The following is a 24,894-nucleotide window of genomic DNA, read 5'->3' as shown; positions in this document are numbered from 1 at the left end:
TTACAACTCGTAGCCATAATTATATCATCAAGCTTTTCTAATCAGCGGCACAGCTACTTATCATAAGAAAATGTTACCTGAATAAGATTATAGTATAAAAATTGTTGCTTTTGTTAGAGAAAATTAGAAGTGTGTCCACAGTTACGAAGCATTATTATTATTGCACTGTTTCCTTACCCTAACGATATTGGTGCATGTAATCATTTTTTTAATTATAGTTTACTCAAGAAAATTATGTTATTGTCATCACATTTTCGCGTCAGGCATAAAGTAACAACTTTCCGTTTATAGACGAAATCTAATTTGAGTAAAACAAACAATTTCTTTTAGGTATTGCTATATTATGTTCTCTAATGTGGTTTGAAGTGCGCACTTCGCAGTGGTGTGTAGTCCGGAAAGATAAGTCTACTCAGACTCTGAAATTAATAAACAGGAAGCCCCGACAAAAGCAATACCTCGTACGATGACTGAACTCGTTTTAGTGCGTATGTGTCAATAGTAGCTATTGATTACTTATATTATCTATTGTGAAGATTTATATTAACGTTCTTAATAGTCGCAGTAAGTGATCCTGGAGCATAAGATCATAACAAAACATTATGTTAATGTTACGATCGGTCAGAATCGTCTCTTAGACGCGTACATCCATCTGGAGTACACTAGAATTTTTATTTAGCCGTTACTGCATTTGTTTCCTGCCGGGTAAGAACCAAGAATTAAGAGCAATGCAACCGTGAATACAAATACCAAGACCTAGGTGCCAATAGACAAATACTGTCTACACCGAACACCGAGGTTAACAGGCTGGTAGCAAGAAGGTTAGCCAAAAAATGGGGCTAGTTTTATCTGATATCTCTTTCAGAAACAATCGGCCGATCCTATACTTCGATTTGATTCGTAGAGAATTTAACGCATTTCCATCCGATTTGTTTATTATATATACCTATGTGTGGGTTAGGAAGAAATCTCGCGACCCTTTGAGCACCCAAAGGAAAGCTTTATGCTTCTGGTTTGAAATTTGTATTGCTGCTATCTAAATACAACGCGATTTTTCACGGCGTTTGTTTCCAACGATTCATACTATCCGATCAGCCTAGAGGGTTGAAAACGGAAAACTCTTTTAGCGAAATTTCCACTTCTAAGTATGATATGTGTGTGTCATTAATCTGCCCAATGGTATGACTTAAACAAGCTCTATTTCAGCAGCACATCGTTCATATAGATATATATTGAAAAGTGCGTTCATCTGAAAATTTAACTGGGAAGATTATCTCGAGTGGACTTGATGGCATAGGAAGAGATCTCGACATTGGAATACCCTAGAACCATGCGGACACAGTCCGAGTTCGCATTGCCTCTAGATCTGGAACAGCTCCGGCACGTTCAAAAAGAATATGTGCTCAAAAGTAGATCATTAATGTCAATGTCTGCCAGCGACTATTCGCTATCTAACTATCAACATCACACACGGAATATGAACGATGCTTGAACATCTCAGTGTTTCGGGACAAGTTATCCAGGTAGTACTGCACAAAACCCATCGCCTTCACCAAGTCAGCTTTGGTCCGCGACTCAATAGATATTAATGTCTCTTTTATTATACCCCTAATAACCATGAATGCTGCTAGCCATGATAGGGAAACAACTGTGGCCGCGTAAGCAAAGCTGTGCGATTCTCTGTATAATGACGGATCGCCTCACTGGTTTCAAGATGAAAAAGGCCGTTATCAACTTCGAAGAGCACCCGTTAAATGTGCTGCTTTGCGTGCAGCCGTGTCGTAGGGCGCGTACCTAAGTTATTAAAATAAGCGGTCGGCTTTAAATCATTTACATGGACGTCCATAAAGCCAGAGCGAATGAGGGCAAAGACCTTCTCCAGGATGATAGCCAAAACAATTTGACACTATGTTTCAGAAGCCTGTGTAGTGTTAGGACCGTCTGTCCAGATATTTTCGCTTTGGGCTAATACGAATCCAGGCCATGGGTAATCGACCTGTTTTGACCGCGCACAGAACAACGCCGTTGTTAAGCTTCTTCTTTACTTGTTCTCTTTTGTTTTGCGTAATGTTGCTACATTTTACCAGCGTATAAGGAGGCCAACATGAGTTCTGAGCTACAAGCAACCAAGGTTTAAGCTTTGTCCTATAAAGACTTCATAAGCTTGGTGACCGCAATCTATTCTAGGTAAAAGCCACGGCAAAATAAGTGTTTAACACTTCAGTCGGCGTATGGACAACCGTTGCAACGATGTAAACTCGACGCGACAATGGGAACATTTAAGAGAACGGTTTGTTTTTATTTTTCTAAAAAGATAGGTAATATATATACGGAACAACACATAACCTTGATGCACCGCTACATGGGTTTAGAAGGCGTAGTAAAAGGAAAACAAAAACGGTAATCTTATTTTTCTGAACAATTGTATTGGTTTAATGATACATAGCCCTGTAAGATTTGACACATTTCTCGCTAATCTTGTTAGTTGAATTTAGTGTGTATTCTTTCTTTTTCAAGAGTACCTAAAAACGGGCTTAATTTCGCTGAAATCTTTCGAACTCAGAACAAAGGCTACAAAGTTCATAGGTGTGACACGAAAGAGGTCATACCAGCGAAGTTCTAGCTCAGACGACTCATGGTGTAATAGAATAAGCAAAGGGAAATTATTACTAATTTAAAATAAATACAGTTAATATACTCTCGTTAATTAGCATCTCAGTTCTATAACGATGATAGGTTCGTTACGAACCAAAGTGAGAGTTCAATGAATCTGCACGTCCAGGTTAAGTCTCGCAGCTATGTCTAGGATTATGACTAAGATTATGGCTAAGATTATGTTTAGATTTCTAATGTATTCCGTCACTAGGATTAGACAATTGCTTAAGTATCTTAGCCGGGTATCACAAGGTACGACATAAGAATAGAGATTATCGTATTACTCTCGGAACACTGGCTGCAAATTTGGTAGCATTCTGTAACCTTCTGTGACCCTTCAAGGTGACTGATAATATGTGAAGAAAGGTCTACGGTTGCAGGATTTATCCTATAACAGCATTTGCATTCAAGTACTGAAAGGCTTGCACTATTAAACAAGGTTGTCAATTTTTGTTCTTCAAGCCCATTCTACCCGGCAACAGGTTGCGAAATCGTAAGGCTAGGTCAGTGCTCTTGGCACTAATCCATCAGCCATTTTATCCTAAACAATCGTCTTTTGTTAATTTTGAATTATGTTTTATGTACTAGTTCTGGTCGATTCAGATAATGCATTACAAGCATGATATTGATGGAGTCCTATTTGGGTTTCAACTACAGGTTGAGAGAAGATCCTCCAGTTTTGTAAAAATTATCGCACTCAGCAAGGCTTAAATGGAGATAGCTCGCTAATTGTCTAATATTTAAGTTTGCATGAGCAGTTTATTGCAGCCAAACGCAAAAGCACACACATTATCTATATAATAGAACGGCCACGCCCATACGATTTTAAACGGTATAATTTGACCTCTAGATGAACAGAGTTGCCGATCGAGAATTCGTGAAGCAAAGAGAAAAGGTACAAATTTTTTTTTTTTCGAGCCTGCGTCTCAAACTCTGCAAGAATATCTATTACTTAATGTCGTGTTTTTCATGTCTTAAGAAATTTCCTAAATCATCAGTTTCAAATAAATGCCACAGCACGATAACGGAAAACCTGGAAAAGTGAGCTTGATACGTAATTTGCTATTTCTGCAGTATCTGAAAATTGTGGAAAAGTTTGAATGTTTTTTTTCCAAGTCTGTGTTAATAGCACCTTGATAATAATGTTGCTGCCTATGTACAAATATTCATAAGATGCATAGCGATCTACCGGTTCAGTTTTAGCTAGGATTACTACTGACCGTTGTGTGAACCACACTTATGATGATATCGTGACTAAGGATGTCTTTCGAACAATGATGCACCTGGTGACTGAAAAAAATACACTTAAAGTACACTTCGTACTTATCCATATTGAGAAAGGGCATATTGCAGCAGAATAAAACTAGTGTATATCAGTGGGGATGATTATTAAAGGTCGATGGATCGGGGTACGTACTTCAACAGCTATTGTTAGATATATCGAGGAACAATCTAATAACCAAGGATGTGGTAGCGATCATATAGAGCTTGATTTACCAGCATGGCATTATATTCGCCAATTGGTTAGAAATGCACTTCAAGACCATATGATTACATTACCGAACTACAGTGTAGCCATAAATCAGTCTTCACACAGAGTGTTCAATAATAGTATAATGATTTGCATTGGCCATAGAGGATAGGTGGTGTGTCGTATATTGTTGTCGTTGAAGATCTACCTAGTGCTTCCCGTGACAAATGGCCAAATCTGGTTGGTGACATATCGTTCAAACGCTGGCACTAGTTATTCCGTAGAGACAAGTTCGGCAAGCAGCCCCTCCCACACACAGAAGCGTGGGAGCGGAAAGCACAGGCGCAATAAAAGAGCAAGGAAAAAGGAGCCAACGAGAGGGTGTGCAGTCCGAATGAGGGCAAGTACAGAGAAAAATGGTAAAATGTCAGCACAATGCGGGCATGCTGCGGAATATCTGCTTTCGGCAGGTCGTCGTTTTAAGTGGTCCGTGGAGTTCTTCTTCATTGTGCTAGTGACGTGTGAGTTTCAAGCATTTGCTCACTCCTATTTTATACTCGCTGTTGTTGAAAACAGTGTATATACTCCGGATATAAACAGCCTCGATATATGTTAGCAAGCCCTAATGAATGCGAACATACATGTAATTGCATCATATAGTAACCTGCCCGTAAATAGCTTTCTACTTGACGCTTAGCCGTTTTTTGTCTTCTATTTTGATAATCACCTTTCATTAACCCACTCAACGCAAAATACCAGATCGTATCAGTTGATTTTATCCGTAGCCCTTCCGTCTCAAGCAGCTATTGTATGCAGTTCCAGGAAAGATTTCGCTCTACCATTACGACCCTTGCAATGTCTGTTATCTAAGTTGTCCATATAATTAAGCATAAAACAATTGTAATTCAAATGGAAATGTCTATGGGCAACATAACAAAGATTATTTATGAAATCAGATGAAAACATGTTCCCAGTCGGTCGTCGCAAGCATTTGTCTTTCTAACAGTACGGTTAAACTGTCTCGCAAGCACCTTTAATCCATAAATTGTTTTCAAATGGGTATATCTGAATAATTCTCGAAAGCGTTGCTAGCAATATCTTCAATCTGTACCTCTATAATAATGGCGTGTTTGCTTACATGGACTTTACGTCAGACCAATTTTTGGTTACATGTTATCCGAGGGGTTATATAGTCCTCGAGGTAAATTGAAAATACCTGACTATATAATATGACTAACTTGGTAGCCAACGTTGGCTTTCTTAACTTATAGAGAATAAAGTTAAAGATTAACACAAATGTTTGCCATTTACACTACTGCTGTGATCAGCATAGTATTACATAGGAAATGCGAAGTGAGACTTGAGTTTTACATCTGGTATTGCTGTTTAGCATTGCTCAAGACGACTGACTCCTCGCATAAAACAAAGTATGTCTGTGCCCGGCTCCGAACCTAGGCCACCTTACCTAAAAAACGTATATATCTCTATATATATAGTGCATCTGTACCTATGTAAGCTAAGAAAGACCTTAAGATACTATTTGTCATCCTGAAACATGTGCTCATCTGACATATGCAGACATCGATAGCATACAGACAACATCAACGAGAAGGTCAAGGCTGCTTTTAAAATAAGGCTGAGAACCAATCATTGTCCACCACGATAGATAGACTTCCATCGAGGCCCCTCAATTTACCGCATCGGCAGTCATCGATATTGTCAATCTCTGTGCGCTTCCATAAGAGCAATTTCCATAGAGAGCGGAACATCCACAGTAGAAGTTAAAGCATTTGAAAATCCGTCAAAATGTCATAGACTTATTTGTTTGATATTTGAATGTAGAAATTTACAGCTGTTCTTGCAAGGGTAGCATCGATGAACAACGTATTTGTCCAGATTAGCCTCACTGGTTAATAGCTTCTAGGCTTTCTTTTGTATTTTTCAGTTGTTTTCAATGTTCCGGTCAGGACCTGTGAAATGCTTCATAAAAATGTGAGTACTGGTTTTTGAATGCACGGCATCAAAATGTTTTATTTGCATACGTTGCCGATAAACGCCAATAAGACACTCATGTTCACTCTAAAACAAATTTTTAAGCACACGCTCGGAACAAGTATTCTTTCCGTGATAATCGATTTGTTTGCCCTGTTGGGAACAAATAACTTGTGCATGAAGCACCAGATACTGGTCCGAATGTGCGCCCAGCTAAACGTTCATCTCGTTGTCGGCCTCAAATCAGTGATATTTTTCCATGGTTGCTCCCTAAAATTCAGCGAAATTATTAATGTATATTACAGATTCGACATATTTTTGTAATAAGTACGATACTTAATAATATTACCTAGCCGTAGGTCATAATACTATTATTAACATTATTGTTCTACGCATAAATATTTCTGAAACGTGCGGAAACCTCGGTTATCTATTTCTTCTGTCTATTTCTAGTTTCTATGTGCAGAAAACAAGGATTAGTAGTTCAAATTCCATTTATTAATAATTTCTCGAAGAAGACAGGGAGAATCTAAGAGCTACTGAAGTAGGAGAACCACAGTAAGTCAAAGTAACAGTACCGATGGCAGTAGCCATCTTGCATCGTATAAGGCTCAGTTGATATCACGAAGAATACGAAATAGAATTTGTTAGGACAGTGTATTTAATGGCTTAATCACTAGAGGTATACCTGAATTATACTTAACCAGAATACCCTGAACTACCTAGCGGATCAGAGTTCACAAAGATACGCCTTCATTGTAGGTTTTTTAAAGCGTTCCTGTCTCTGTTAGTTTCTGCAGTCACAGCGTCGTGGCGATGACTGCAGGATTCATCCTTAAAGTCCTAAATAAGTCTATAGTTTCTTACATTCAAAACTATGTTTATAAAACGTACAAATCATATCTTTCCTTACTTTTCTGTGTTAATTATATATGTGTGTATCATTCTACTTTGCCACTACACCATCTAATCAGTAATTGAATTGTTGTTCTCACACGAAACAAACCATTACCGATACTGACTAGTTAACGTACCTGAAATTGTGTTTTGGCTCGTTTTACTGTTCATCGATTTCGCGGTGATCGGATATTCATAGATATTCCATTGTGTAAATAATTCTCGTACGTGTTGTGTGATCCACCTGATGTAGGCCTTAATTTATCAGTTCAACTACTACAAGCGCGTGCTATAAGCTTATGGACTTTTCCTTATGTTTCCCATTGGCTTTCTTACTTCTATGCGCATCGCATCTCATTGGTTTTGTCCATTGCACTGCGAATGTTAATGTTTTGTCCTTGTATAGTTTTATTTAATAATAAAGAATAGATTCTTGCATACGATGTGCCTAACGAGCCGATATCTGTTCATCCATTCGAAACTGCTGTTTTCGATGCACGTTTAAATTGACGATAATTAAACAACTGAGTAGATAAAAACCCAAGCGCAATTTTACTGCTGATGAAATATACCACCAGTCTTTTACAAGGAATTTGCCATTTTGTACCGAATCTATCAATTGTTGACTAACATTATAATAACAAATCAGTTTCTAACCTTTTCTGTCAGACAATGGCTATTGCTGTTTTCAAAAAATCAGAGAAAATTTTGGTGCTTCGAAAACTTTTTTTTTTCTACTTGTCGTCATTTACTGTTTGCTTCTGATATACCGTTCGGAGGCGCTCTGCCTGCTCCGTCAAGGTGCTTTAATAGTATTATGTAGCGAATGCCCTTTCGACTCGAACGAAATCCTTAAATATGGACGCTTCAGATGCAAAAAAAGCATTTTCAGCACCTTCTGTACTATATATTTCGTGGAATCGAAGACGCTGCTAACGCTATTTGCCGTATGTACTGTAACGACGCTGTTGCTAAAAGGATTCCTCAAAAGTGGTTTGCCAAGTTTGAAAACGATATATGGATCCTAGAGAATACCCCCTTTTGGTCGCCTGAGTTTGGTGACGGCTATCTGAGGAGATTTTCAAAGGAAGGCGGGAAAGAAACGCTCTAGGGATTGGCCAAAAAAATGGGCTGTGACCACACCGCTCCGGTTAACCATTCCAAGTCCCTTGGGGTTATACAAAAACTTCGAGCTCAAGTACTTGATGAATCCTTTAAACTTAACATATGACTCAAGGCGGCATCTAAATATCCCGCCCAATAACGAATGTGGCGCAGGTACAATTATCAATTTTTACACAGAATTATTACTCGCGATGAGAAATAGTTCACGTTCACGTGAAGCAATGATTGGAGTGGATAGCTTCAGATAAGAAGCCGAAGATCCAATCAGATATATGCCCGAGAAAAGTTATAATTTGTATTTGGGTAGGACTGCAAGAGCCTTATTCATTAAACATTGCTTCCTATGAATTAAACAATTGATCAACGCATTGAGGCAATCAAGCTCCTAAAGGAAAAGGTCCGTCAACAAAAATTAGGCCCATCTGCTTTATGATAACGCAAGACCATGTACGATAAAGACCGTCAAAGTGGCCCTGCAGATTTCGAGTGAGAGGTCATATCTGTACTTTGCGTGTCGCGCCGATGGATTCCCACCTTTTCGTGCACTAGTCAGTTACCTTCGTGGCTTTACCTTCGACATAGATCAAGAATCTGCACGTCGTTGGAAGACATCTCCGAAGCAAAATGGGAGAGAGGGTGTTTATTATTTGATGAAAATATCGGCGAGAATCGTGAACAACGACGGCGGAGACACAACGTAAGTTATTATCAGGTGAATGCAAAATGTGGTGTAAGAACACGGTAAACTTCCTTCTAACCTAATAAACCTAATATTGATAACTACGATTCAGTATATCGATGCCCTGTAGTACCTTCAGTCCCATACGATTTGTAATTCTTAAAGCATAATTGTTTTCTCGATCCTGCCCGGCATAAATTCATTGTTTACCGTCTCACCTATACTTAATTATTAAAAATGACTCAGTTCAATCGGGCGGTTCTTGTTAGCTCCCGTGAACCGTTTTATGAAACTCATATTTACCAGAAGAGTAATATTATTAGATACGAATAGCATCTGTTGCACCAAATAAAACCTGAAATTAAGGTCTCATAGTAGAACGTTTTATTCTCTTGCAGTTGATCTGTTGCTACGGCTTAGATCGATAATGACTTCGGCCAATTCATTAGTATAGAACTATGATCCTAAAATCTCTACCATTGCTATTTGCCATTATCGTGCTTTATAGAAATAAGTGATTTTGCCGATGGTAGCTTCCTTGGATACGCTGACGGTTTAAAGATGCGTTGCTATGATGCGTGAAAAAAGCTTTCGAAAGGTGGTTCATCGAGCTGCTTGTTGGTGCAACAAGAATGAAATACAATCAAGAGTTTGATTTGAAATTATGCACTATCCTACGATTACTAAATAAAGAATATTACTTAACGGACCGCACTTGTGATAAGACCGTTAGGCTCGCAGGTTAAAGCTAAAATGGATTTTAGCCGACCATTCTCTGCCTAACGAAACCTTCGAGTAGGTCGGTCAGCGCGGCCAATTAATATGGCAGCCATAAAACAACCATACGTTTATATGAGCGGACTAAAGACAAGCTTTTTCACCCGATTCCCTACGATCTGAGGCCCGTACCAAGTCATTCCGAACGTAGCCATAGTTAACGACCGAAGTTTAATGGAGGTCAGCTTTTGTCCATTCCCATTGCGTAGGATAAACTTCCACCGAGATTAGAAACCTTTGAATAATCTCAAATCAATTATGTATTCATTGCATTGTATCGTATGCAGTTGCAGAGACAGCTTCCATTACAGTTCAACGGAAACTCGAAGAGCAACGAAAAAAAAAAAACAGCTGCGTAGTTATTCGATGTTTTGGAGCGCGTTTGTGATTATCGTTATGTTTCGACCATATCGTTGGCGATAAAATATCACACGAGCGGGGCTACTATCTATGTTAGGTTGTTTGCAAAGACCTTGTGTATACGCCAGTGTAGCCAATGCTCTTTGCAAGCCCATAAAACCTAAGCGATTTGATCGGTGTCGCTTGCGTCTCAGCTTTCTTAAGAATAAACTAGTAGATCGTCTTCAATTCCCGTTCGATAGGGATATTTTTTGCTCAATATAAAAACCATTATCGAAATGATTGCTGACTTGCTGACGATTCGGAAGATGTACCCACTATGAGTAAATGCAATTGTTTGACCCATATTCACGTTCACTGTAGTATCTGATGAGAAAGACATCATTTCATCATGCTTCTCCCAGAAATGGGAGTGTATCATCAAAAGATTTTGCCTTCCTGCTTTACTTTTCTCTATGTCTGCAGAAAAGCCTTAGGTTTTTCAGTGCGGTACGAACCGGCTTATAGCGGCCGCACATAGTACAAAATTGACGACTAGATAATATGGGCATACCCAGGAACGGGGACATATTGCCGCCGTATAATTTGCATTAGATGAACCATCGAACGTTATTGAAAGGAAGTCCAGTAAGTTCTGGCCTGATCTAGTGTTTTGCTCAACTGCGCCTTTATCAAGAAAATATACGCACATTTGCAAAAGAAATATTTGAAATGAGCCTGTTGGCGGTTAGGGCTCCTAGTTGAAGCTATAGTCATTGTAGACGATGGTTACATGACTTAAGTAGCAAATGCAAATAAATTTTGTCTAAATGCCTGTTTTTGTCATAGGCAAACTTCGGATTTCACTCACAAAATGGATTCGTTTTGAACAAACTCACATACTATACCCCTGTGGGGTATCCTAATTTCTCATAACGTACTATGTATAAGAAATATATGTATCAGAAATGATCGTCTTATGAAGGTCAAATGTGCAGGCTCTTATAAATTTAATGGCATATATGGGCTTAACAATACTTACGTCTTACAAATGTCTAATAATATAGTAAAAAAAAATTACTTATATGTCTTATATGAGCCCTTTTCACATTTTATCGCCTATTCGTACCAAATACACGATTACACAAAAGAGGTAATTCTATTTGCTGATTTCATGTATCTGTTAGCATAATGACATTCGAACTATATCATTCTAAGCATCCGCCACCGTTCAAGCATGCTGCTAACTTACATATGGACTTTTTATTCTTGGCTTTTTGGCTTCATAATATTAGTTAGGTCCCGATTCTATTACAGTAGTATCACATTCTATCCGCGCGCGTTTTGCCTACATTTCGCATATACCTTTAAAGGTTTGGTGTTTTTATCAACCTATTTAGGCGCTGTAGGCAAATTGATTGGTTTAACCTTGTGTTCTAATGCTATTACTCCTGTGGAAACAATTTACCTTACCATTTTATGCTAGATTATCGTTTTCGCTTGCACTATCGAGTTCAAAGGCCAACTTTATTTTTTTTACTGTGCTCTTAAATCTTTGTCATTGTCAGTGCTTTCTTGCTTAAAATTCTCAAAGGGATACTCTGCATAGCCAGTCGCACTCGCAGTTCTTTTATTTGCACTTTCAGATAGTTGCAGTTGGATGTTCGGGGAGATGCTGACGCTTCTTCGGCTCATTCACTACGTTTCTATATCGAAATTACTCTCGCCTATATCTTCGGCTATTTTTTTCCAGCATGCGTCTATGCCGCCTTGCACACCTACCCAATTTTCAACGCGAATTCTTTGACATATTTCTAAAAATTAAGTAGACTTGTTTCGTCCGGTCATCGTTATTTTATCCATCGAACATCGATTTTTCTGTGTGATCTACATTGATGGTAGTAGCATTAAATTTAATCAGCAAATCCGGCCAATAGTCGAATACTTTGCCTAGGAAAACACAGAATTTAACTCGGCGTATCGATGACCAATTTCTGTTCGTAAAAGTCAGCTCCTTGTACTCCATGATCTTTATGACCTTTAATTCGTCTCCCTACGCATAGAAACCTTTTGTTTCTTTTTTCGATTTATTTATTTTTAATAGCTCTCTCTGTGTGTGAGCCGCTACTCGTGACAATTATTTAAACAAAATGAGTACAGTACGAAATCATTCTTTTAACAACCTTCTAATCGCTTGTATTACTACATACTGGTTTGTTCTGTGCGAGAAACTTCCACTTTGCTTAATGATTGCTCTAGTGATGCCATGAGTCTGAAGTGTAAAACTTATGATAGTGTGACCCTCCTCGTCCTCCAATGGCAGGTGGAGCTAAGCTTCTGCAATGTCCTACCCATGCTCCTTGTATGGATAACTATACAAACTGCCGTTTGCATCTAAAAAACGGTGGAGTTTTGCTATTTTATTGGTTCGAATCGCAGTACGTAGTACAGTCTTAGTGGCATGGACGAGTTTTTATTCGCAACTCAAACCAGCTGAACGCAGCTCTTCATTTAATCAGCTGTCCGCCTGATTCGTTTCGCTGTCGATTTTAACGCCAAGGTACGCGGTCCGCCCTAATGCTGCCCGACCTCTTGTTTCCACGAGCTCTTTTTCCTCAACGTTTATTCTAGGCGCTCATTGGAACTGCGCGATACAGTAAGGTTGATATTGATGATAGCGCGACTTGCAAATTTTATCGCGGTCGTTAAGGCCCTTCCGCACTAGCGGGCCATTTAGTTTCGACAACTGGTTAATCAGTTCGGCATTGTCCTGCCGAATCCTAACTGATTAGGCTGCGGGCACTACTACCTATTAGATAGTTCAATCATTTATAAAGGGTTTAGGTAATAGCTGATAAATATTACCGCTATTCTAACTGAGTTGCTTGGTAATTTTTTTATAGTAATGGTATGGGTTAATCTACTGGATTAAAAACGTTATCGGCTAAGTAGTTTCTAGTGCCTGCTGCGCCTTCCTTTGCTGTGTGCAAAAACTGCTTTGAAAGGGGAGTAAGGATGGCTTACATTGCGTTTGTGTAGTCGAACGGCACTCACGCGGTTTACAAGACACATAGGGGTTGTAGTGGTGCTGATAGAAAGCATGATTTTCTGATGTTAGATGGAAGCTTACAGGAAAAGGTGTGTATAGATCTTGTCCCGCCCGTCAGCTGTCTACACACCTGTACGCAAGGCCTGAAGAGGAAAGAAAAGAGCTTTAAAGTTTCCTGAATTTAGTCCAGAGAGACGCGCGGCAAAAGAACATCTTTGAAGGAATGTTGTATAGATGTACGCAAAGCGAGTCCTGGAAATGGGCTCTAAGGACCTGGGAATTGACTGACGAGAAATATGGGGCCTGCGAGAATTCTGTGGCCATCGGGGAGGTCGAGCAAATAAACTGCTTATGCTCATACTGTAGTTTGGGATCCTCCACATGAGTGGGGTTCTGCTACGACTGTTGTAACGGTTGCCACTGCGTGGGAGTAAGTGTGAGCGTGGGACGGAACATGTACGAGATGCGCCGCTAAAAGAAAACATTGGAGACAGGGGGGATGACATTACCTAAAGAGCTGCAAGAGCCGTCGACGGCTCCTCGACAAAGCCTGGCCAGGCCCTTCTTAGCCTTCGAGAATTCGATCTCACTTCGCTCTCCAATACCACCAAGCAGCTAGCGGCCGTTGCCAGCCCGTGGACCCTATTTGCTGCTGGTCTGGGAATTTTTCAGACAGTGACGAACGAGAGCAGACCTTGGTGGTGCAGTCCCTTTAGTGGGGCTGGTGTAGTAGAAATAGTCTCTCTCAGTTATACTTTGGTTTCGCTTTAAGTGGCTTGAAAGAGAAGGAAGAAGGGATAGGCATAAACAACCATACTGCTTGTGAATAAGGACGAGCATAACAATGATCACTAATAGTAGTAGCGCACTGTATGCAAGAGGGTCATTTAATGTAAAGGGTATGGGTTGCCACAGACAGAGGGCAGACAGAACACATAGAGTGAAAGTCTCTGTTGTTCCTATTTCTTCCTAAACACTTCGATTATGCTATTTTGGCCATTATTCTATCCAGTGGAATCCATTTAAACCGCGGACGCTTGCCAGTAGTGGCATTACAATCATGAAGATAAAGAATATGCCATCACGTCTAATAGAAAGGCATCCAAACATTGCCCTGGTACTGGTTACGACTGGAAAGGGCACAGGGCAAAATGAAGTTATGCACTCACAAGGTCGACGTCTGCTTGGTGTATGAACATCAGCAAAAATTGTACTTACCTGAAGTACACCCTGTGATGCTGTGTTAATCTCACAAAGGTGGTCTTTAGGATTATGCCCCTTTCTCCGCGTACATCTACGTCTCACTTCCTGTAAAGGCGCGTTTGAGAGAATTTGAAAGCGCATGGTAATTCTTCTTAGTCTTCCATTCTGTCTTCCAAGTCATTCTGCATTTTTTAAATGTAGATGCCTGTTTTCTCATGATTCTTAGCTTGAAATTATTCTCTAAATCGCCTGCCAGAACTCGTGATACCTATCAAACTACAACTTTCCGGGAAGTTATTCGTCAACATGAATTAGTGACTCGCTATTTTCATCTTCTCGTCCGTACTCGTTGTGACAATTCGCGCAGAAAAATAAAGGTGTGTGTTCACACTGACCACAGAACAATTGGTGTAACCTAATCGGTGTCGATTTGTCAAAAGTTCTTTGCAAGAGTAATCCATTTGTGAACACTTGATTCCGCCTTTAAAATACAATAGACCTTCTTTAGAACTACACTTTCGTTCTCCAAAAAAAGCCTAACATAAAAGTTATTAGGTTTCCAATGCTTCAGTAATAAAAATCACACCGAAATGTTCGTTCTGGATAGCAGGCATGCCGACGTGATACCATAGGCCCAGTTGTGAATTAATCCTGAATCGACAAAAATTGGCCTTTTAAGTAATAGCTCGTTGGCTCAACACTATGTGTGTATCTGTGGTAGCAGTAAATACTCTACATGACGAAAGTACACCATCATACAAAATATATTGCATATATCGAATAACTTTGTTCTTAATTGTTTCGTTATTGGTGTCTTCTCCTTTTCCAGCCATTTTGTTGGTTATAAAAATGAATATTATTGTATTCTAGATTTTTGAGGGTCAGAAATTTGGTGGAATTTAGACGACTGAGTTTTCCGGCCATATTTCCATTTTTTCATTCGTCGAACGGTCGCCACATGTCTGCCTACATTAGAACTAAGACAGACGGACCGCGAATTGCACTTTATGAAGTTTGTATAGTATCTGACTTTATTTCGTTCTTTAATTTTAGTTTATTGGGATGACTTGTCTCAAGGTTATGTCGGCTACGGGAACGCGGGGCTATATGGACCACTGTATTTGGAACACTAGCTTTTTTGGGGCTAGCTCAACTGCGAAAAATTAAAACTTAGTTTATATATACATTTATGCATATACGAATCAAAGTAAGGCATTATACTGTAGTGCTTGTTATTCTAGATAACTGTTATTGTTTTCTAATTGTTCGACGACTGTAATGCTGTTTCCAGCCATTATGAATGATGACTAATAGGTATCTTTCAAACCAGAACCATAAATAATCACGACTGTTGCGTAGCCTTTATGCTCGATGAGCTAGATTACGAAGCATTGTTTTGTCCAGTTAATTTTCAATCATCTCCCTGGGCACTTTTTTTTAGCTAAGTTATTTGACTTATCATTAGCGGTCCCTAAAGCCCCACTTTTAACCCATATGATTTGGGCCAATAACAGAAGCACATCTAATTGATAATTCTTTAAACTAGAAGAGTCGTTGTCGAACCTCTGTCAGGTTAAAAGGATACAAAAGTCTTCGGTAAGTATTCTAGTAAAATTTTGCTCTCGCATAGTAACAGTTGTTCTGTACGGTTGCGTTAAGTAATTTTAATTCATACTGTTTCGCCATCGAGCTCTTTGATTGCCATGAATACGCTCTACGACAAACTCACTTGTTAAAATCTTGGTAGCTCATGTTCGTACCGCTAGCTAGACATTGGGTGCGTAGATCTAGTGTTATTCCATAGAAGCGCAGATATTTCTCGGGAGGCCTCGAGCTTTTCCTTTTTCCAGCCCCGTTTCAGAAGGTCATAAGGTATGAAAAAAAACGCAAATCGAAGATGGCGGACGTGGTTTTCTGCTTTATAAAACAGACAATAACGCCCGTATAATCCAACGGTGCTACCCGTCTTGTCGCTGCCGTTTTCTCCATTGCAATAATAAATCAAAATCACTTGTCAGGTTTTACAGTGGAAATGCAGCTATCACGCCCACGCTGTCCCTAAGGGACTACAATCATCCAATGTATGTTTGTTCGGTAGGAGTAAGAATGACTTCTCGTCACTCATACAGTAGCTGTTTGCCATTAGCACGCTCGTCCGTGTATAGCCAAGTTTGATGTCTTCTGTGCACCGTGAGCCTTTTGTTAGAGATGCCAGGCCGACAGTCTTTAGCGTCCGAGTAAAGGCGTTTTGTATGCGTCTGTAACAGCAACAGCTGCACCCATGGCATCGAGAAAAGTACCGAGACCCAAGAGGTCCATCTGGCTATCACGAGCAATGGATCACAGAACTGAAAGAACACGTAGTTTTTTTTTTCAAGCTTGGAATCACCAAAAAATTTGTCGAGCAAAAAACATAACCTATGGTTGAACTCAGAGGCGACATAACACAGAGGAACCAAAAGCTGATACTTTTCTGTTATATTGTTTCTGTTATCTTCTATCTATATAAAGAAGATGATAGGTAATGTAATTCACTTAAAATATGCAAAAAAGGTTTACTGGCGGATAAGCTATTAAAAAATATTCAAATATCTGATGTTGCAGATAAGAAGAACATATTTTTTAATTTTTAGCCTACATTTGAACTAAATTAGATTCTTTTAGACGTACAGAAAAGATATTATTCTTTGACGTAAATAACAATATACCTGAATGAATTCTAAAGACATTTAAAAAATCAACATGATTATATTTAAATTTTCATATAGTTAAACATCACCTAATTCAAGACAAACTTTTTAGTCGAAATGAAGCCAGGGAGCTATTAAACCTACCGAATGAAGTTCCGTTAGTGAGTTACCGGTGTTAAGGATAATGTGATTAACACTCGCGCACCCTTGAAATGTCGACCGTTCAAGAATACTACTTATCAAAACGCTTCGCCAGAAATATCGATAAAATATCTTGAAACTCTCTAGGTCAGCTCAAATTTAATTGGTTGATTAGAAAACCGACCAAACGAACGGTCGGTCAGCGAACTTCAAGCGTATTAGAATCGTAATCTTCAAGAAACCCTTTCTACCGCTTACTTACTAAGTTACTGGCTGAACATCGAGGTGAGTGATGAGGGAAGAAGCTTTGCTGGAACCACCTCATCAGATGGGACTGCTTGAATACAAGAGCCGAGAACAGGTCTAAATCGATAACGTTTCCCTTGTAAGCTAATTGGCCTTGAAAATGTTCGCTAGCTGAAGTAAGCGAGGACTTCACTGAGGCTGTAATCCAGCCGATCAGCAAATCAGTGCATCATGCCATCGTGGAACTTTGGGCTTCAGCTGATGCACAGAGCAATGCATGTATGCAGACTGTAGGCAAGTTATGAAAGGATGGATTTGCTTACTTCCTTAAGCCCCCCCGCACATACACATTTATGTATAATAGATATGCTACATATATAGGCGCCTTTTATTTGACATCTCTAACGTACGTACTTCTGTAATTGTCTGCAAAATGATGCTTTGAGAGGCCAAGAAAATGTTAAACACGTTTAATTGACAGAATATATTCAGTACCTGATTTGGCTATGAAATCCATGTTCCTGTTTATGCAAGGGTATGGAGATATTCGTATACGGTATGTTCTAATACTCTTATATACGCATAATTCATATCATATGGTATATATACAAATGTAAATGTTAATGATACAGAACGTTTTTTTTCACAGGACGTATGGAAAAGTTATCAGCATGAGGGCTCGTACGTTGTTGACCTTCAAGGGTGGAGACTAACTCACACAGTAAACTTTAACTTGACCGGCCTTACAAACTTGCAGAAAACAAGAAAATGGGAGAAAATGCACGCTCGTAAACGCTCTTCTTATCCTGCCGATATGACGCTTTTCGGTTTCTTTTTCTTTATTTTATATACACACACATACAAACACACGCAGACAGATTGTTTTCAGAACTACTCGGGCCGTCTATGCCATTAGTTGGGCTCTGACCTCTGCAAAAGCTCGCTCAGGCTATTCAAACATACTTCAGAACGTAAAAGTTTATGAACGGATCACTTTTAAGGCAATGCGCACTTTCCGTCTTGTATATTTGCTGATGTCAGCATTCTAAATAAATCTACACATAGTCTATTTTTTTTTCTCGGTAGCAGATTACACTGAGGATCGAAGAGGCAATAAGTGAAAAGCGGCAACGGGCTGAGCATACAACTTGTATAAATCTGTTCGAGTGTTATATTGCTATCTGTGGTTTGGATCTATTTCTGTATTGTGTGAACCATCTGTTGATCAGTTCCTGTTGAATATAAACATATTTTCTTAGAAAAATTTCGCGACGAATTTAGAAGACAACCTTCCCATGTACGCATTGTGATTTTTTCTCCTTCGTGAAAACATCGAGCTTAAACAGGGAAACGTCTTCGTAATCCACCCGTCGTTGCGGCTCAAGTTCTTGAAATAGAGGATAGAATTAAAATCATGCCCTAACTGCTACTAGAATATAGTTTTCTTTAAGCACACTAGTCTGTTTCGGCCTAGGTGGACGTTTAGTCTTCTGTACAATAATTATAAAGCTGATTTGCATCCCGTCGAGCTCCATGTCACCCCGACATACATCTGTCAAAAGTACTTTGGAAATATTGTAGAATAATTCAACGACCAGGAAGAGAAAATCCTTTACCAAGAGTACAATACGGTTCTAGTAGAGACTGCGACCGGTTGTAATAGGGCCTATTTGTGTCATTAAAGAACTTGCATACAATATCAAGTTAAAACACCTTTAAGGGCTGTCCACACGAAAATTAACTGCTTGTGTGCAGTAGGTTTACACATCTGGTTCAACTACGTCAGGGTAACGGAGCATTACTCAACAGGCCACCCTTTTGTCCTTATAATTTGCAATGTGAATATGAAGGCAATATGCAAAAAGATGGCATATAGCCGAGAAAACATGTTCAGAAATTACGTCGCTATGGACGGAATCGGGAATTAAGTTGATGCTGACAGATTACATCTCATATTATCACCTCATCTCCCAGTGAGCTTTTGGAGGACGTTGGCGGCAACATCCATAGATTTCTAATCCTCAATGATTTTTCAAATTACTCATCTATAAAATAATTCACTTACGGTTAAAATCAGCTACATGCTGCTCGTCGCGCTTGATATATATGATTCTAAAAGACATGGTCAACGTATTTGTGATGATTCTGTTGAATCCCACGCACCTAGGACTTCTGAGACGATTAACGACGTCCATATTTTTAGCTTTCATCTCTAACGTATATGATATCCTTAAGCACAACAATGGTCATGTCACCTTATAGCTCAAACGATTATGTCACTTATGACGAGTACGATTTAACACAATTTTGACACACCTTAATGCTTTGGCCAAAGCAAATACTCGCTTTAGGATCCACGTAGCGTATATACAAATGGTTTAAATGGTTTAGACGACGTTAAGGGTCAAACTGTGTATCTTCAAGTCCGTTTTGTTCGCAATGCATAAATCGAGAAAAAGCTTTCCTAATACCTTGTCGACTGCTTTGCAGACAGTCTGCAGGGCGTTCACAAACGAAACAAAGCAAAGTATAGCTGTTTTTCTAGTCCATACACACACACACACACACACACACACACACACACACACATATATATATATATATGTATATATGTGTATAGCTGTATGAGACAACAAAAGTTTCTTCTGTGTCGCTGATGCTGATGATTCTGGTGAGGACAAGCAGCTAAATTTTGAGACAATACAGACATTGGCACTACTACCCTTACTTGGTCGTTATTTCTTGTCCTCTTTCGCCACTAGCGTCGTTGCCCGTTCCAGGTAAATGCATGTCTCAAGGACCGTGCGACTGGCAAAATGGAGCCGCAGTGGGGCTTCAACAGTTGCTGGGCTATTGTAACGGCTTATAGTCAGTCGAACGACGATTGGAACGGTCGGCCGCTTGTCGGACATTGCTGCCATGTTGTCAGTCGTATCCAGACAAAAAGACAGTTGTGACGATGGTGATGAAACGTGGCTGCGCTGTTCAGCCGAAAGCAGTAGACGCACTGAGAGAACAAAACGTTGTAAGGTCTTGTTGAAATATGCACCACTGCAATTTCTGTAGGAATCGGGTTGGTTTTGAAGAGTACTTGGGAATGGGGCTTGTGAAATCTGTTCTTTCGTCCTGGCTGCCCTACTGGACAACGCGAGGACGAGGAATCGTGTCGTCGGCGCTATAGTGTACTGCACCTACCAGATGTACGAGCATGAGGGATTAGAGGTTCGTTGCTCATATCTATACTCGGTCGGATTGACTTGGCTTTGCACAGGATTTGCCTTTGCTCGCACATGCACGATCGTACATTGCTGTCTGCGAAAGTGACAAAGAGGGCCAGGCGCCAAGAGGAGCAGGTACCTACGCAGCTGAAGAGTAGAAGCGGCTGCTGGAGCAGCTGAATTTATCATGCACGCATTGCATGGCAAGAAGTGAGGGTAAAATAAGAACAAGCACGACGACAGATAGAAAGAAGGTCTGATTCGCAATACGAGATATAGCCTGGAGTGTGTGAAGGATTAAATTAGCCTAGTACTTAGTTTATATATAATATTTATGATTAGGCACAGGCTATGAAAGAGATAAAACAGGCAGAGGTGAAAGAAGACGAACTCTAAAAAGTTAGGAATAAAGGCATTATATTTATCTATGAGGTGCATATACAAAACTTTCTACATACCCATGATCTGTTCTAATGGGTACAGAGATACAAAAAATCAACGCTTAAGACTTATTTAGATAACTTTCGAACGTTGGTACCTAAATATAGTTAGCTAGTCACTACTATTCACGAATGGACGAGCATAATCCAGCACAAATTAGGGATAGTATAATACGTATTAGAAAAACCATTTCGAGTTATTAAAGCTGCGTCATGTCTTTCCGGATGCAGATTAAAGTTCAATGCACACAACGCCAGACGTTACCTTATCCGCATACGCCTCACATCGCGTACATGTACAGCGTATAATCGAAGCGATACGAAAGAGACTCTAGTAACCTTGTTTTGGTATTAATTAGTGATCAGAGATGCTCCTACAGCCGACATTTGCTATTAGCTAGAAATATATATTAGCTAGAAAATGATACATAAATAAGAAATTCTTCTTTCGACAACACAAAGGCATTTTAAAGACCGGTTGTGCGCGAAGAAAAGAATGTTGTACGGGGTACTACGGTAACAGCATGATAAAGGCCAAGCCGAAAACAACCTGTGTAATGTAACCGGGTGCGTTTGGCGAAATTGTATTCAATTTCTTCAAAGGGGACGTGTTGCCTTTTAGCTGTTCATGGTACGTTTGGTTGTCTTCTTTGAAATTTCTTCGATATAATATGAAGACAGAAAATTAAGAGAAGAGCGTGGATGTGGCTTCTAAAAGCTTTGCTAGTTACCGTGTAACGTAATCATTACTTGAATTCAGTCTACATCCGCGTTATCGATCTACCTGAGTATGGATGAAAGTCCTCGTATCTCAGCAGGTTCCTCGAATTGCTATGTAGTTCATCATTGTATTGTAATTACTGCTTCAATTGTTTAATTATCGATTGTTAGTAAACATTAAGTTTACACGATGAATTTAATTTTTTACATTCTCAAAAATCAATAGTGACTCGCTAGAATAAGCCAGTTATAATTTGTTAGATAACAAAATGGTATCATTATGTTACACGACTACAGGGTGGGGTTATTATAGTCTAGTCATGTGACGCTCTGTCGTTATTCTAATTCACTGCTATTAAACAGATGAGAACATTCCACTTAGAGCTCTTCTAATCTTTGTTCCTTTTCTTCGTTTCTATTTCTTATAGTGAACATGCTTCTGAGGTTTAGCTGAGGGTAAAAACGGCGAAAATCGCTGAATTGGCGGACACGACAGAGACCAGCGGCAATGCTTGGGTAATACTACTGATGCGTCAAACATATGGCGGCACATGATGAGAAAGGGCACCGTCAGTGAAAGCTTTTTTACCGTCGCTCTCCTTTTTCTCGCCACCTCTGGTTTGCTCTTCTGTTAGAAGATACGACGACCACTGCTATTCCCAGGGTGCGGACACTTCCCGTTATAGCAATGACTAATTTCGCTACTTTTATTGTGCGGCTGTTTCTGCTGTAAGTAAGAAAGTAGTACTAAATTTCGGTACGTTCTCAACTGTGGTCAGCGTCGAAAGAGCGACGGGCATTAACTTCTATGACGTCGGAGCCGGGCAAAAAAGAGAAAGAGCTACCAGCAAAGAATTTTGCCGTCGTCTTTAAGAAGACAGCAACCGCCTAGTCTTCCGACCAACCGACCAACCCTATTTCGGTGATGCACCTCGCTTTCCTTTAGTAGAGCGAGACAAAAGCAACTAGCTTGCCAAGTGTCTTTGACCTATTGCTTGCAAGCCACTTTGTTACTCAGCAAATAACATTTCGGTGGAGGCCCGCGGCTATCCACGGGTCGTCGTTTGAAAACCGGGTATTGGGGGCCATGGTGGTGATGGTAGGAGATGAAGTGGCGGCCGGTAGTAGCCTGTGGCATGCGGTGGTAAAGAGCGGAGAAGAACGAAAGGGGTTTGATGCGGTAGGGGGCGTAGAACCGACCAGAAAGGTGGGAAAAAAGCCACCGAAAGAGACATAGTGTAACCAAACGAATTCTTGTTCGAGCGAAAGCGACTCTGGTGGCAGCACCAGCGGGTGTCGCTGTTACCTCTGGGTCAAATGTACAACATTACGTAAATTACATGCCAGCAAATTAAACAAAAGTGTGGTTTTGTAGAGACTTCAGGATGTTTGAGTTTCTGCTACAGATCGTTTTAGTTTCTTAGTGAAAAAAAGGACGGCGCTCAAAGCAACCGGCGACAAAAGAACTGTGTCGCACCGTGTAATGTTTGTAAAATATTTCTATTTTTATTTATTAATTTATTTACTATCTAGTTCTCCCGTACTTTTCGGTATGTGAATAGATTTTAACAAGGTACACTACACGTTTTAAATATGTGTTCTGTGAGCTCCATTAATTTTACGTTTACATGACACGCCTAATACAGGATATCGATACAAATGCGCGGGTACGAAATGAATGGATGCTGTCGAAAAAGGAAATCCCGACACCAGTGTCGAGATCCCTGCCTCTACGACTATGGCGGGCTTGATACAGATGGTTACAGAATATCAGAATAGATTAAAATATCTAAAGCTAGACAACTCCGTACATTTCATTTCAACATATATACAACAATGGTTGTTATCTTCACCATCTCGTTCTTTAAAGAGCCGTAAAATGGATTTTGCGCTTTGTTTTCAAGTGAAACATTAATAAACCGATGGTCGACCGGCGTGCTATTGCAGCCCCGTCGGCCGCCTGTCGCCAAAGTTATAGGAGACGTACATTGACATGCTGTATGCAGCTTACAATGTGGAAGGGAAATTTTAAGACGAATTTTTTGTGTATATTTTGTTTCGCACTTTTATTTTTATTCTTAAATTTAAAAAAGCAATAAATAGAAAATCAAATACAATTTGCCTACTACTGTTAGTGCTACTACTACTGATAGTAGTAGTAGTAGTAGCAGTAGTGGTGGTAAATTTTGGCAGACGTCAAGGTATCGATTGTAGGAAGTAGGGTCAGTTTCCGTCTTCCCGACCGCCGCGGTTTGCTCAAGCTGTAGTCCTCTGCATCAGTTTCGTGCTACTATTAGACTTTTGTAAATGCTGCGAAACTACTCGCACGCGTTGTCGTCGAATGGAACAACAGTTAAAAGATAGTCGAGTCATAATGAGACTGTGAAAGATAAAGCATTATTAATGTCACTATTTATATATAGTTATGTAATATTAACTTCTAGGTGCTTTTATAACCATAATGATAATGCTTTTTTGATGGCCGGCTTAGCTACCATTTGTGGTACTAGAAGAAACTTGAAAAGTGATGATTTTTTAAATAAAAAGGTTGCCTTCGGTCGACGCGCTGTAGGCACGAGGAATTGACGAGGAGGAGAGATTAAAGCAGCTCACTTGTAGCGATACCAACTAGTTAAAGTGTATAGAAAAAACTGGGGCTATATGGGCCGTTGCGCTTTTTTCTAGTATGGGAATATTGATTATAACCGCAAGTTTAGTTTTCAAAATTTTAGACACATACGCGTCAGCAATATAGTGCAACTCACAATTATTGTATAGTTTTCTTTGACCGAATTTCGAAAAGTAAAACTCAGCTAGGTATTTCATCGAACTTTTATTTAAGAATAAAGAAGCAAAATAATCGCCCGGTTTTTTCTAGTTTTCTAGTTAAATATGGCATGTTGTTAGTAACCCTCCTCTTTTATCGAGCAAAATGCTACCTTTGGACCTGCCAGGACCCGGGCCATTTAACAAGCACAACAGGGCTTTATGTGGAATCATGGTAAACCTATTGAACATTCGACCTGTCCAACTTGACCATAGAAAATTATAACACATCGATTTCTCTAACCGTAATCAAAGACCTATCTAAGTAAAAAGACATTTTCCCATGACTGGCCTCTTCACATGTAATCATTAACGGCCCACATAATCCCACCACAACAATGTGAGTTTCCCCATCTGATATGTTCTTGAGAACAAAAATATAATGAGCTTATTGTAGCCAAATAATAGAAAAAAAAAAACGATATATAT

At 39.7% G+C, this 24,894-nt stretch overlaps 1 protein-coding gene and 1 long non-coding RNA gene across 10 annotated transcripts in view; one reads left to right on the top strand and one right to left on the bottom strand.

Moving 5' to 3' along the window:
• The first annotated feature begins 4,409 nt into the window (after positions 1-4,409).
• LOC147757562 (uncharacterized) overlaps positions 4,410-24,894 on the top strand; it is a 25,327-nt gene continuing 4,842 nt past the window's right edge. For 2 of the 4 annotated variants that reach the window (XR_015320958.1, XR_015320957.1), the window contains exon 1: positions 5,808-6,115. Coding sequence is in view for 1 of the 4 variants with exons in the window: in XM_086979967.1 (XP_086836093.1) it covers positions 4,518-4,644; positions 6,069-6,115; positions 20,042-20,218 (351 nt within the window). In the remaining 3 variants the exon portion in view is untranslated. Of the gene's footprint in view, positions 4,645-5,807; positions 6,116-20,041; positions 20,917-24,894 lie in introns of those variants that run through there. The other 2 variants (XM_086979967.1, XR_015320959.1) reach the window with 2 other exon arrangements.
• LOC111244241 (uncharacterized) lies at positions 6,172-20,042 on the bottom strand. 6 transcript variants are annotated; one of them, XR_015320964.1, is made up of 6 exons: positions 19,327-20,042; positions 15,914-16,532; positions 14,200-14,289; positions 13,491-13,756; positions 12,957-13,124; positions 11,441-12,741 (listed from the first exon to the last, which is right to left on the bottom strand). It is a non-coding gene; the product is annotated as an uncharacterized LOC111244241 (long non-coding RNA). The 6 variants fall into 6 exon arrangements; XR_015320965.1 differs by lacking the exons at positions 11,441-12,741; positions 13,491-13,756 and adding an exon at positions 6,172-6,385; XR_015320962.1 differs by lacking the exon at positions 13,491-13,756.

Source organism: Varroa destructor, unplaced genomic scaffold (assembly GCF_002443255.2).
Source record: "Varroa destructor unplaced genomic scaffold, Vdes_3.0 BEIS01000002.1, whole genome shotgun sequence".
NCBI classification, from domain to species: Eukaryota; Metazoa; Arthropoda; class Arachnida; order Mesostigmata; family Varroidae; genus Varroa; species Varroa destructor.
The sequence above is the reverse complement of the archived record's forward strand: the minus strand, read 5'-3'. Positions and strand labels throughout refer to the sequence as shown.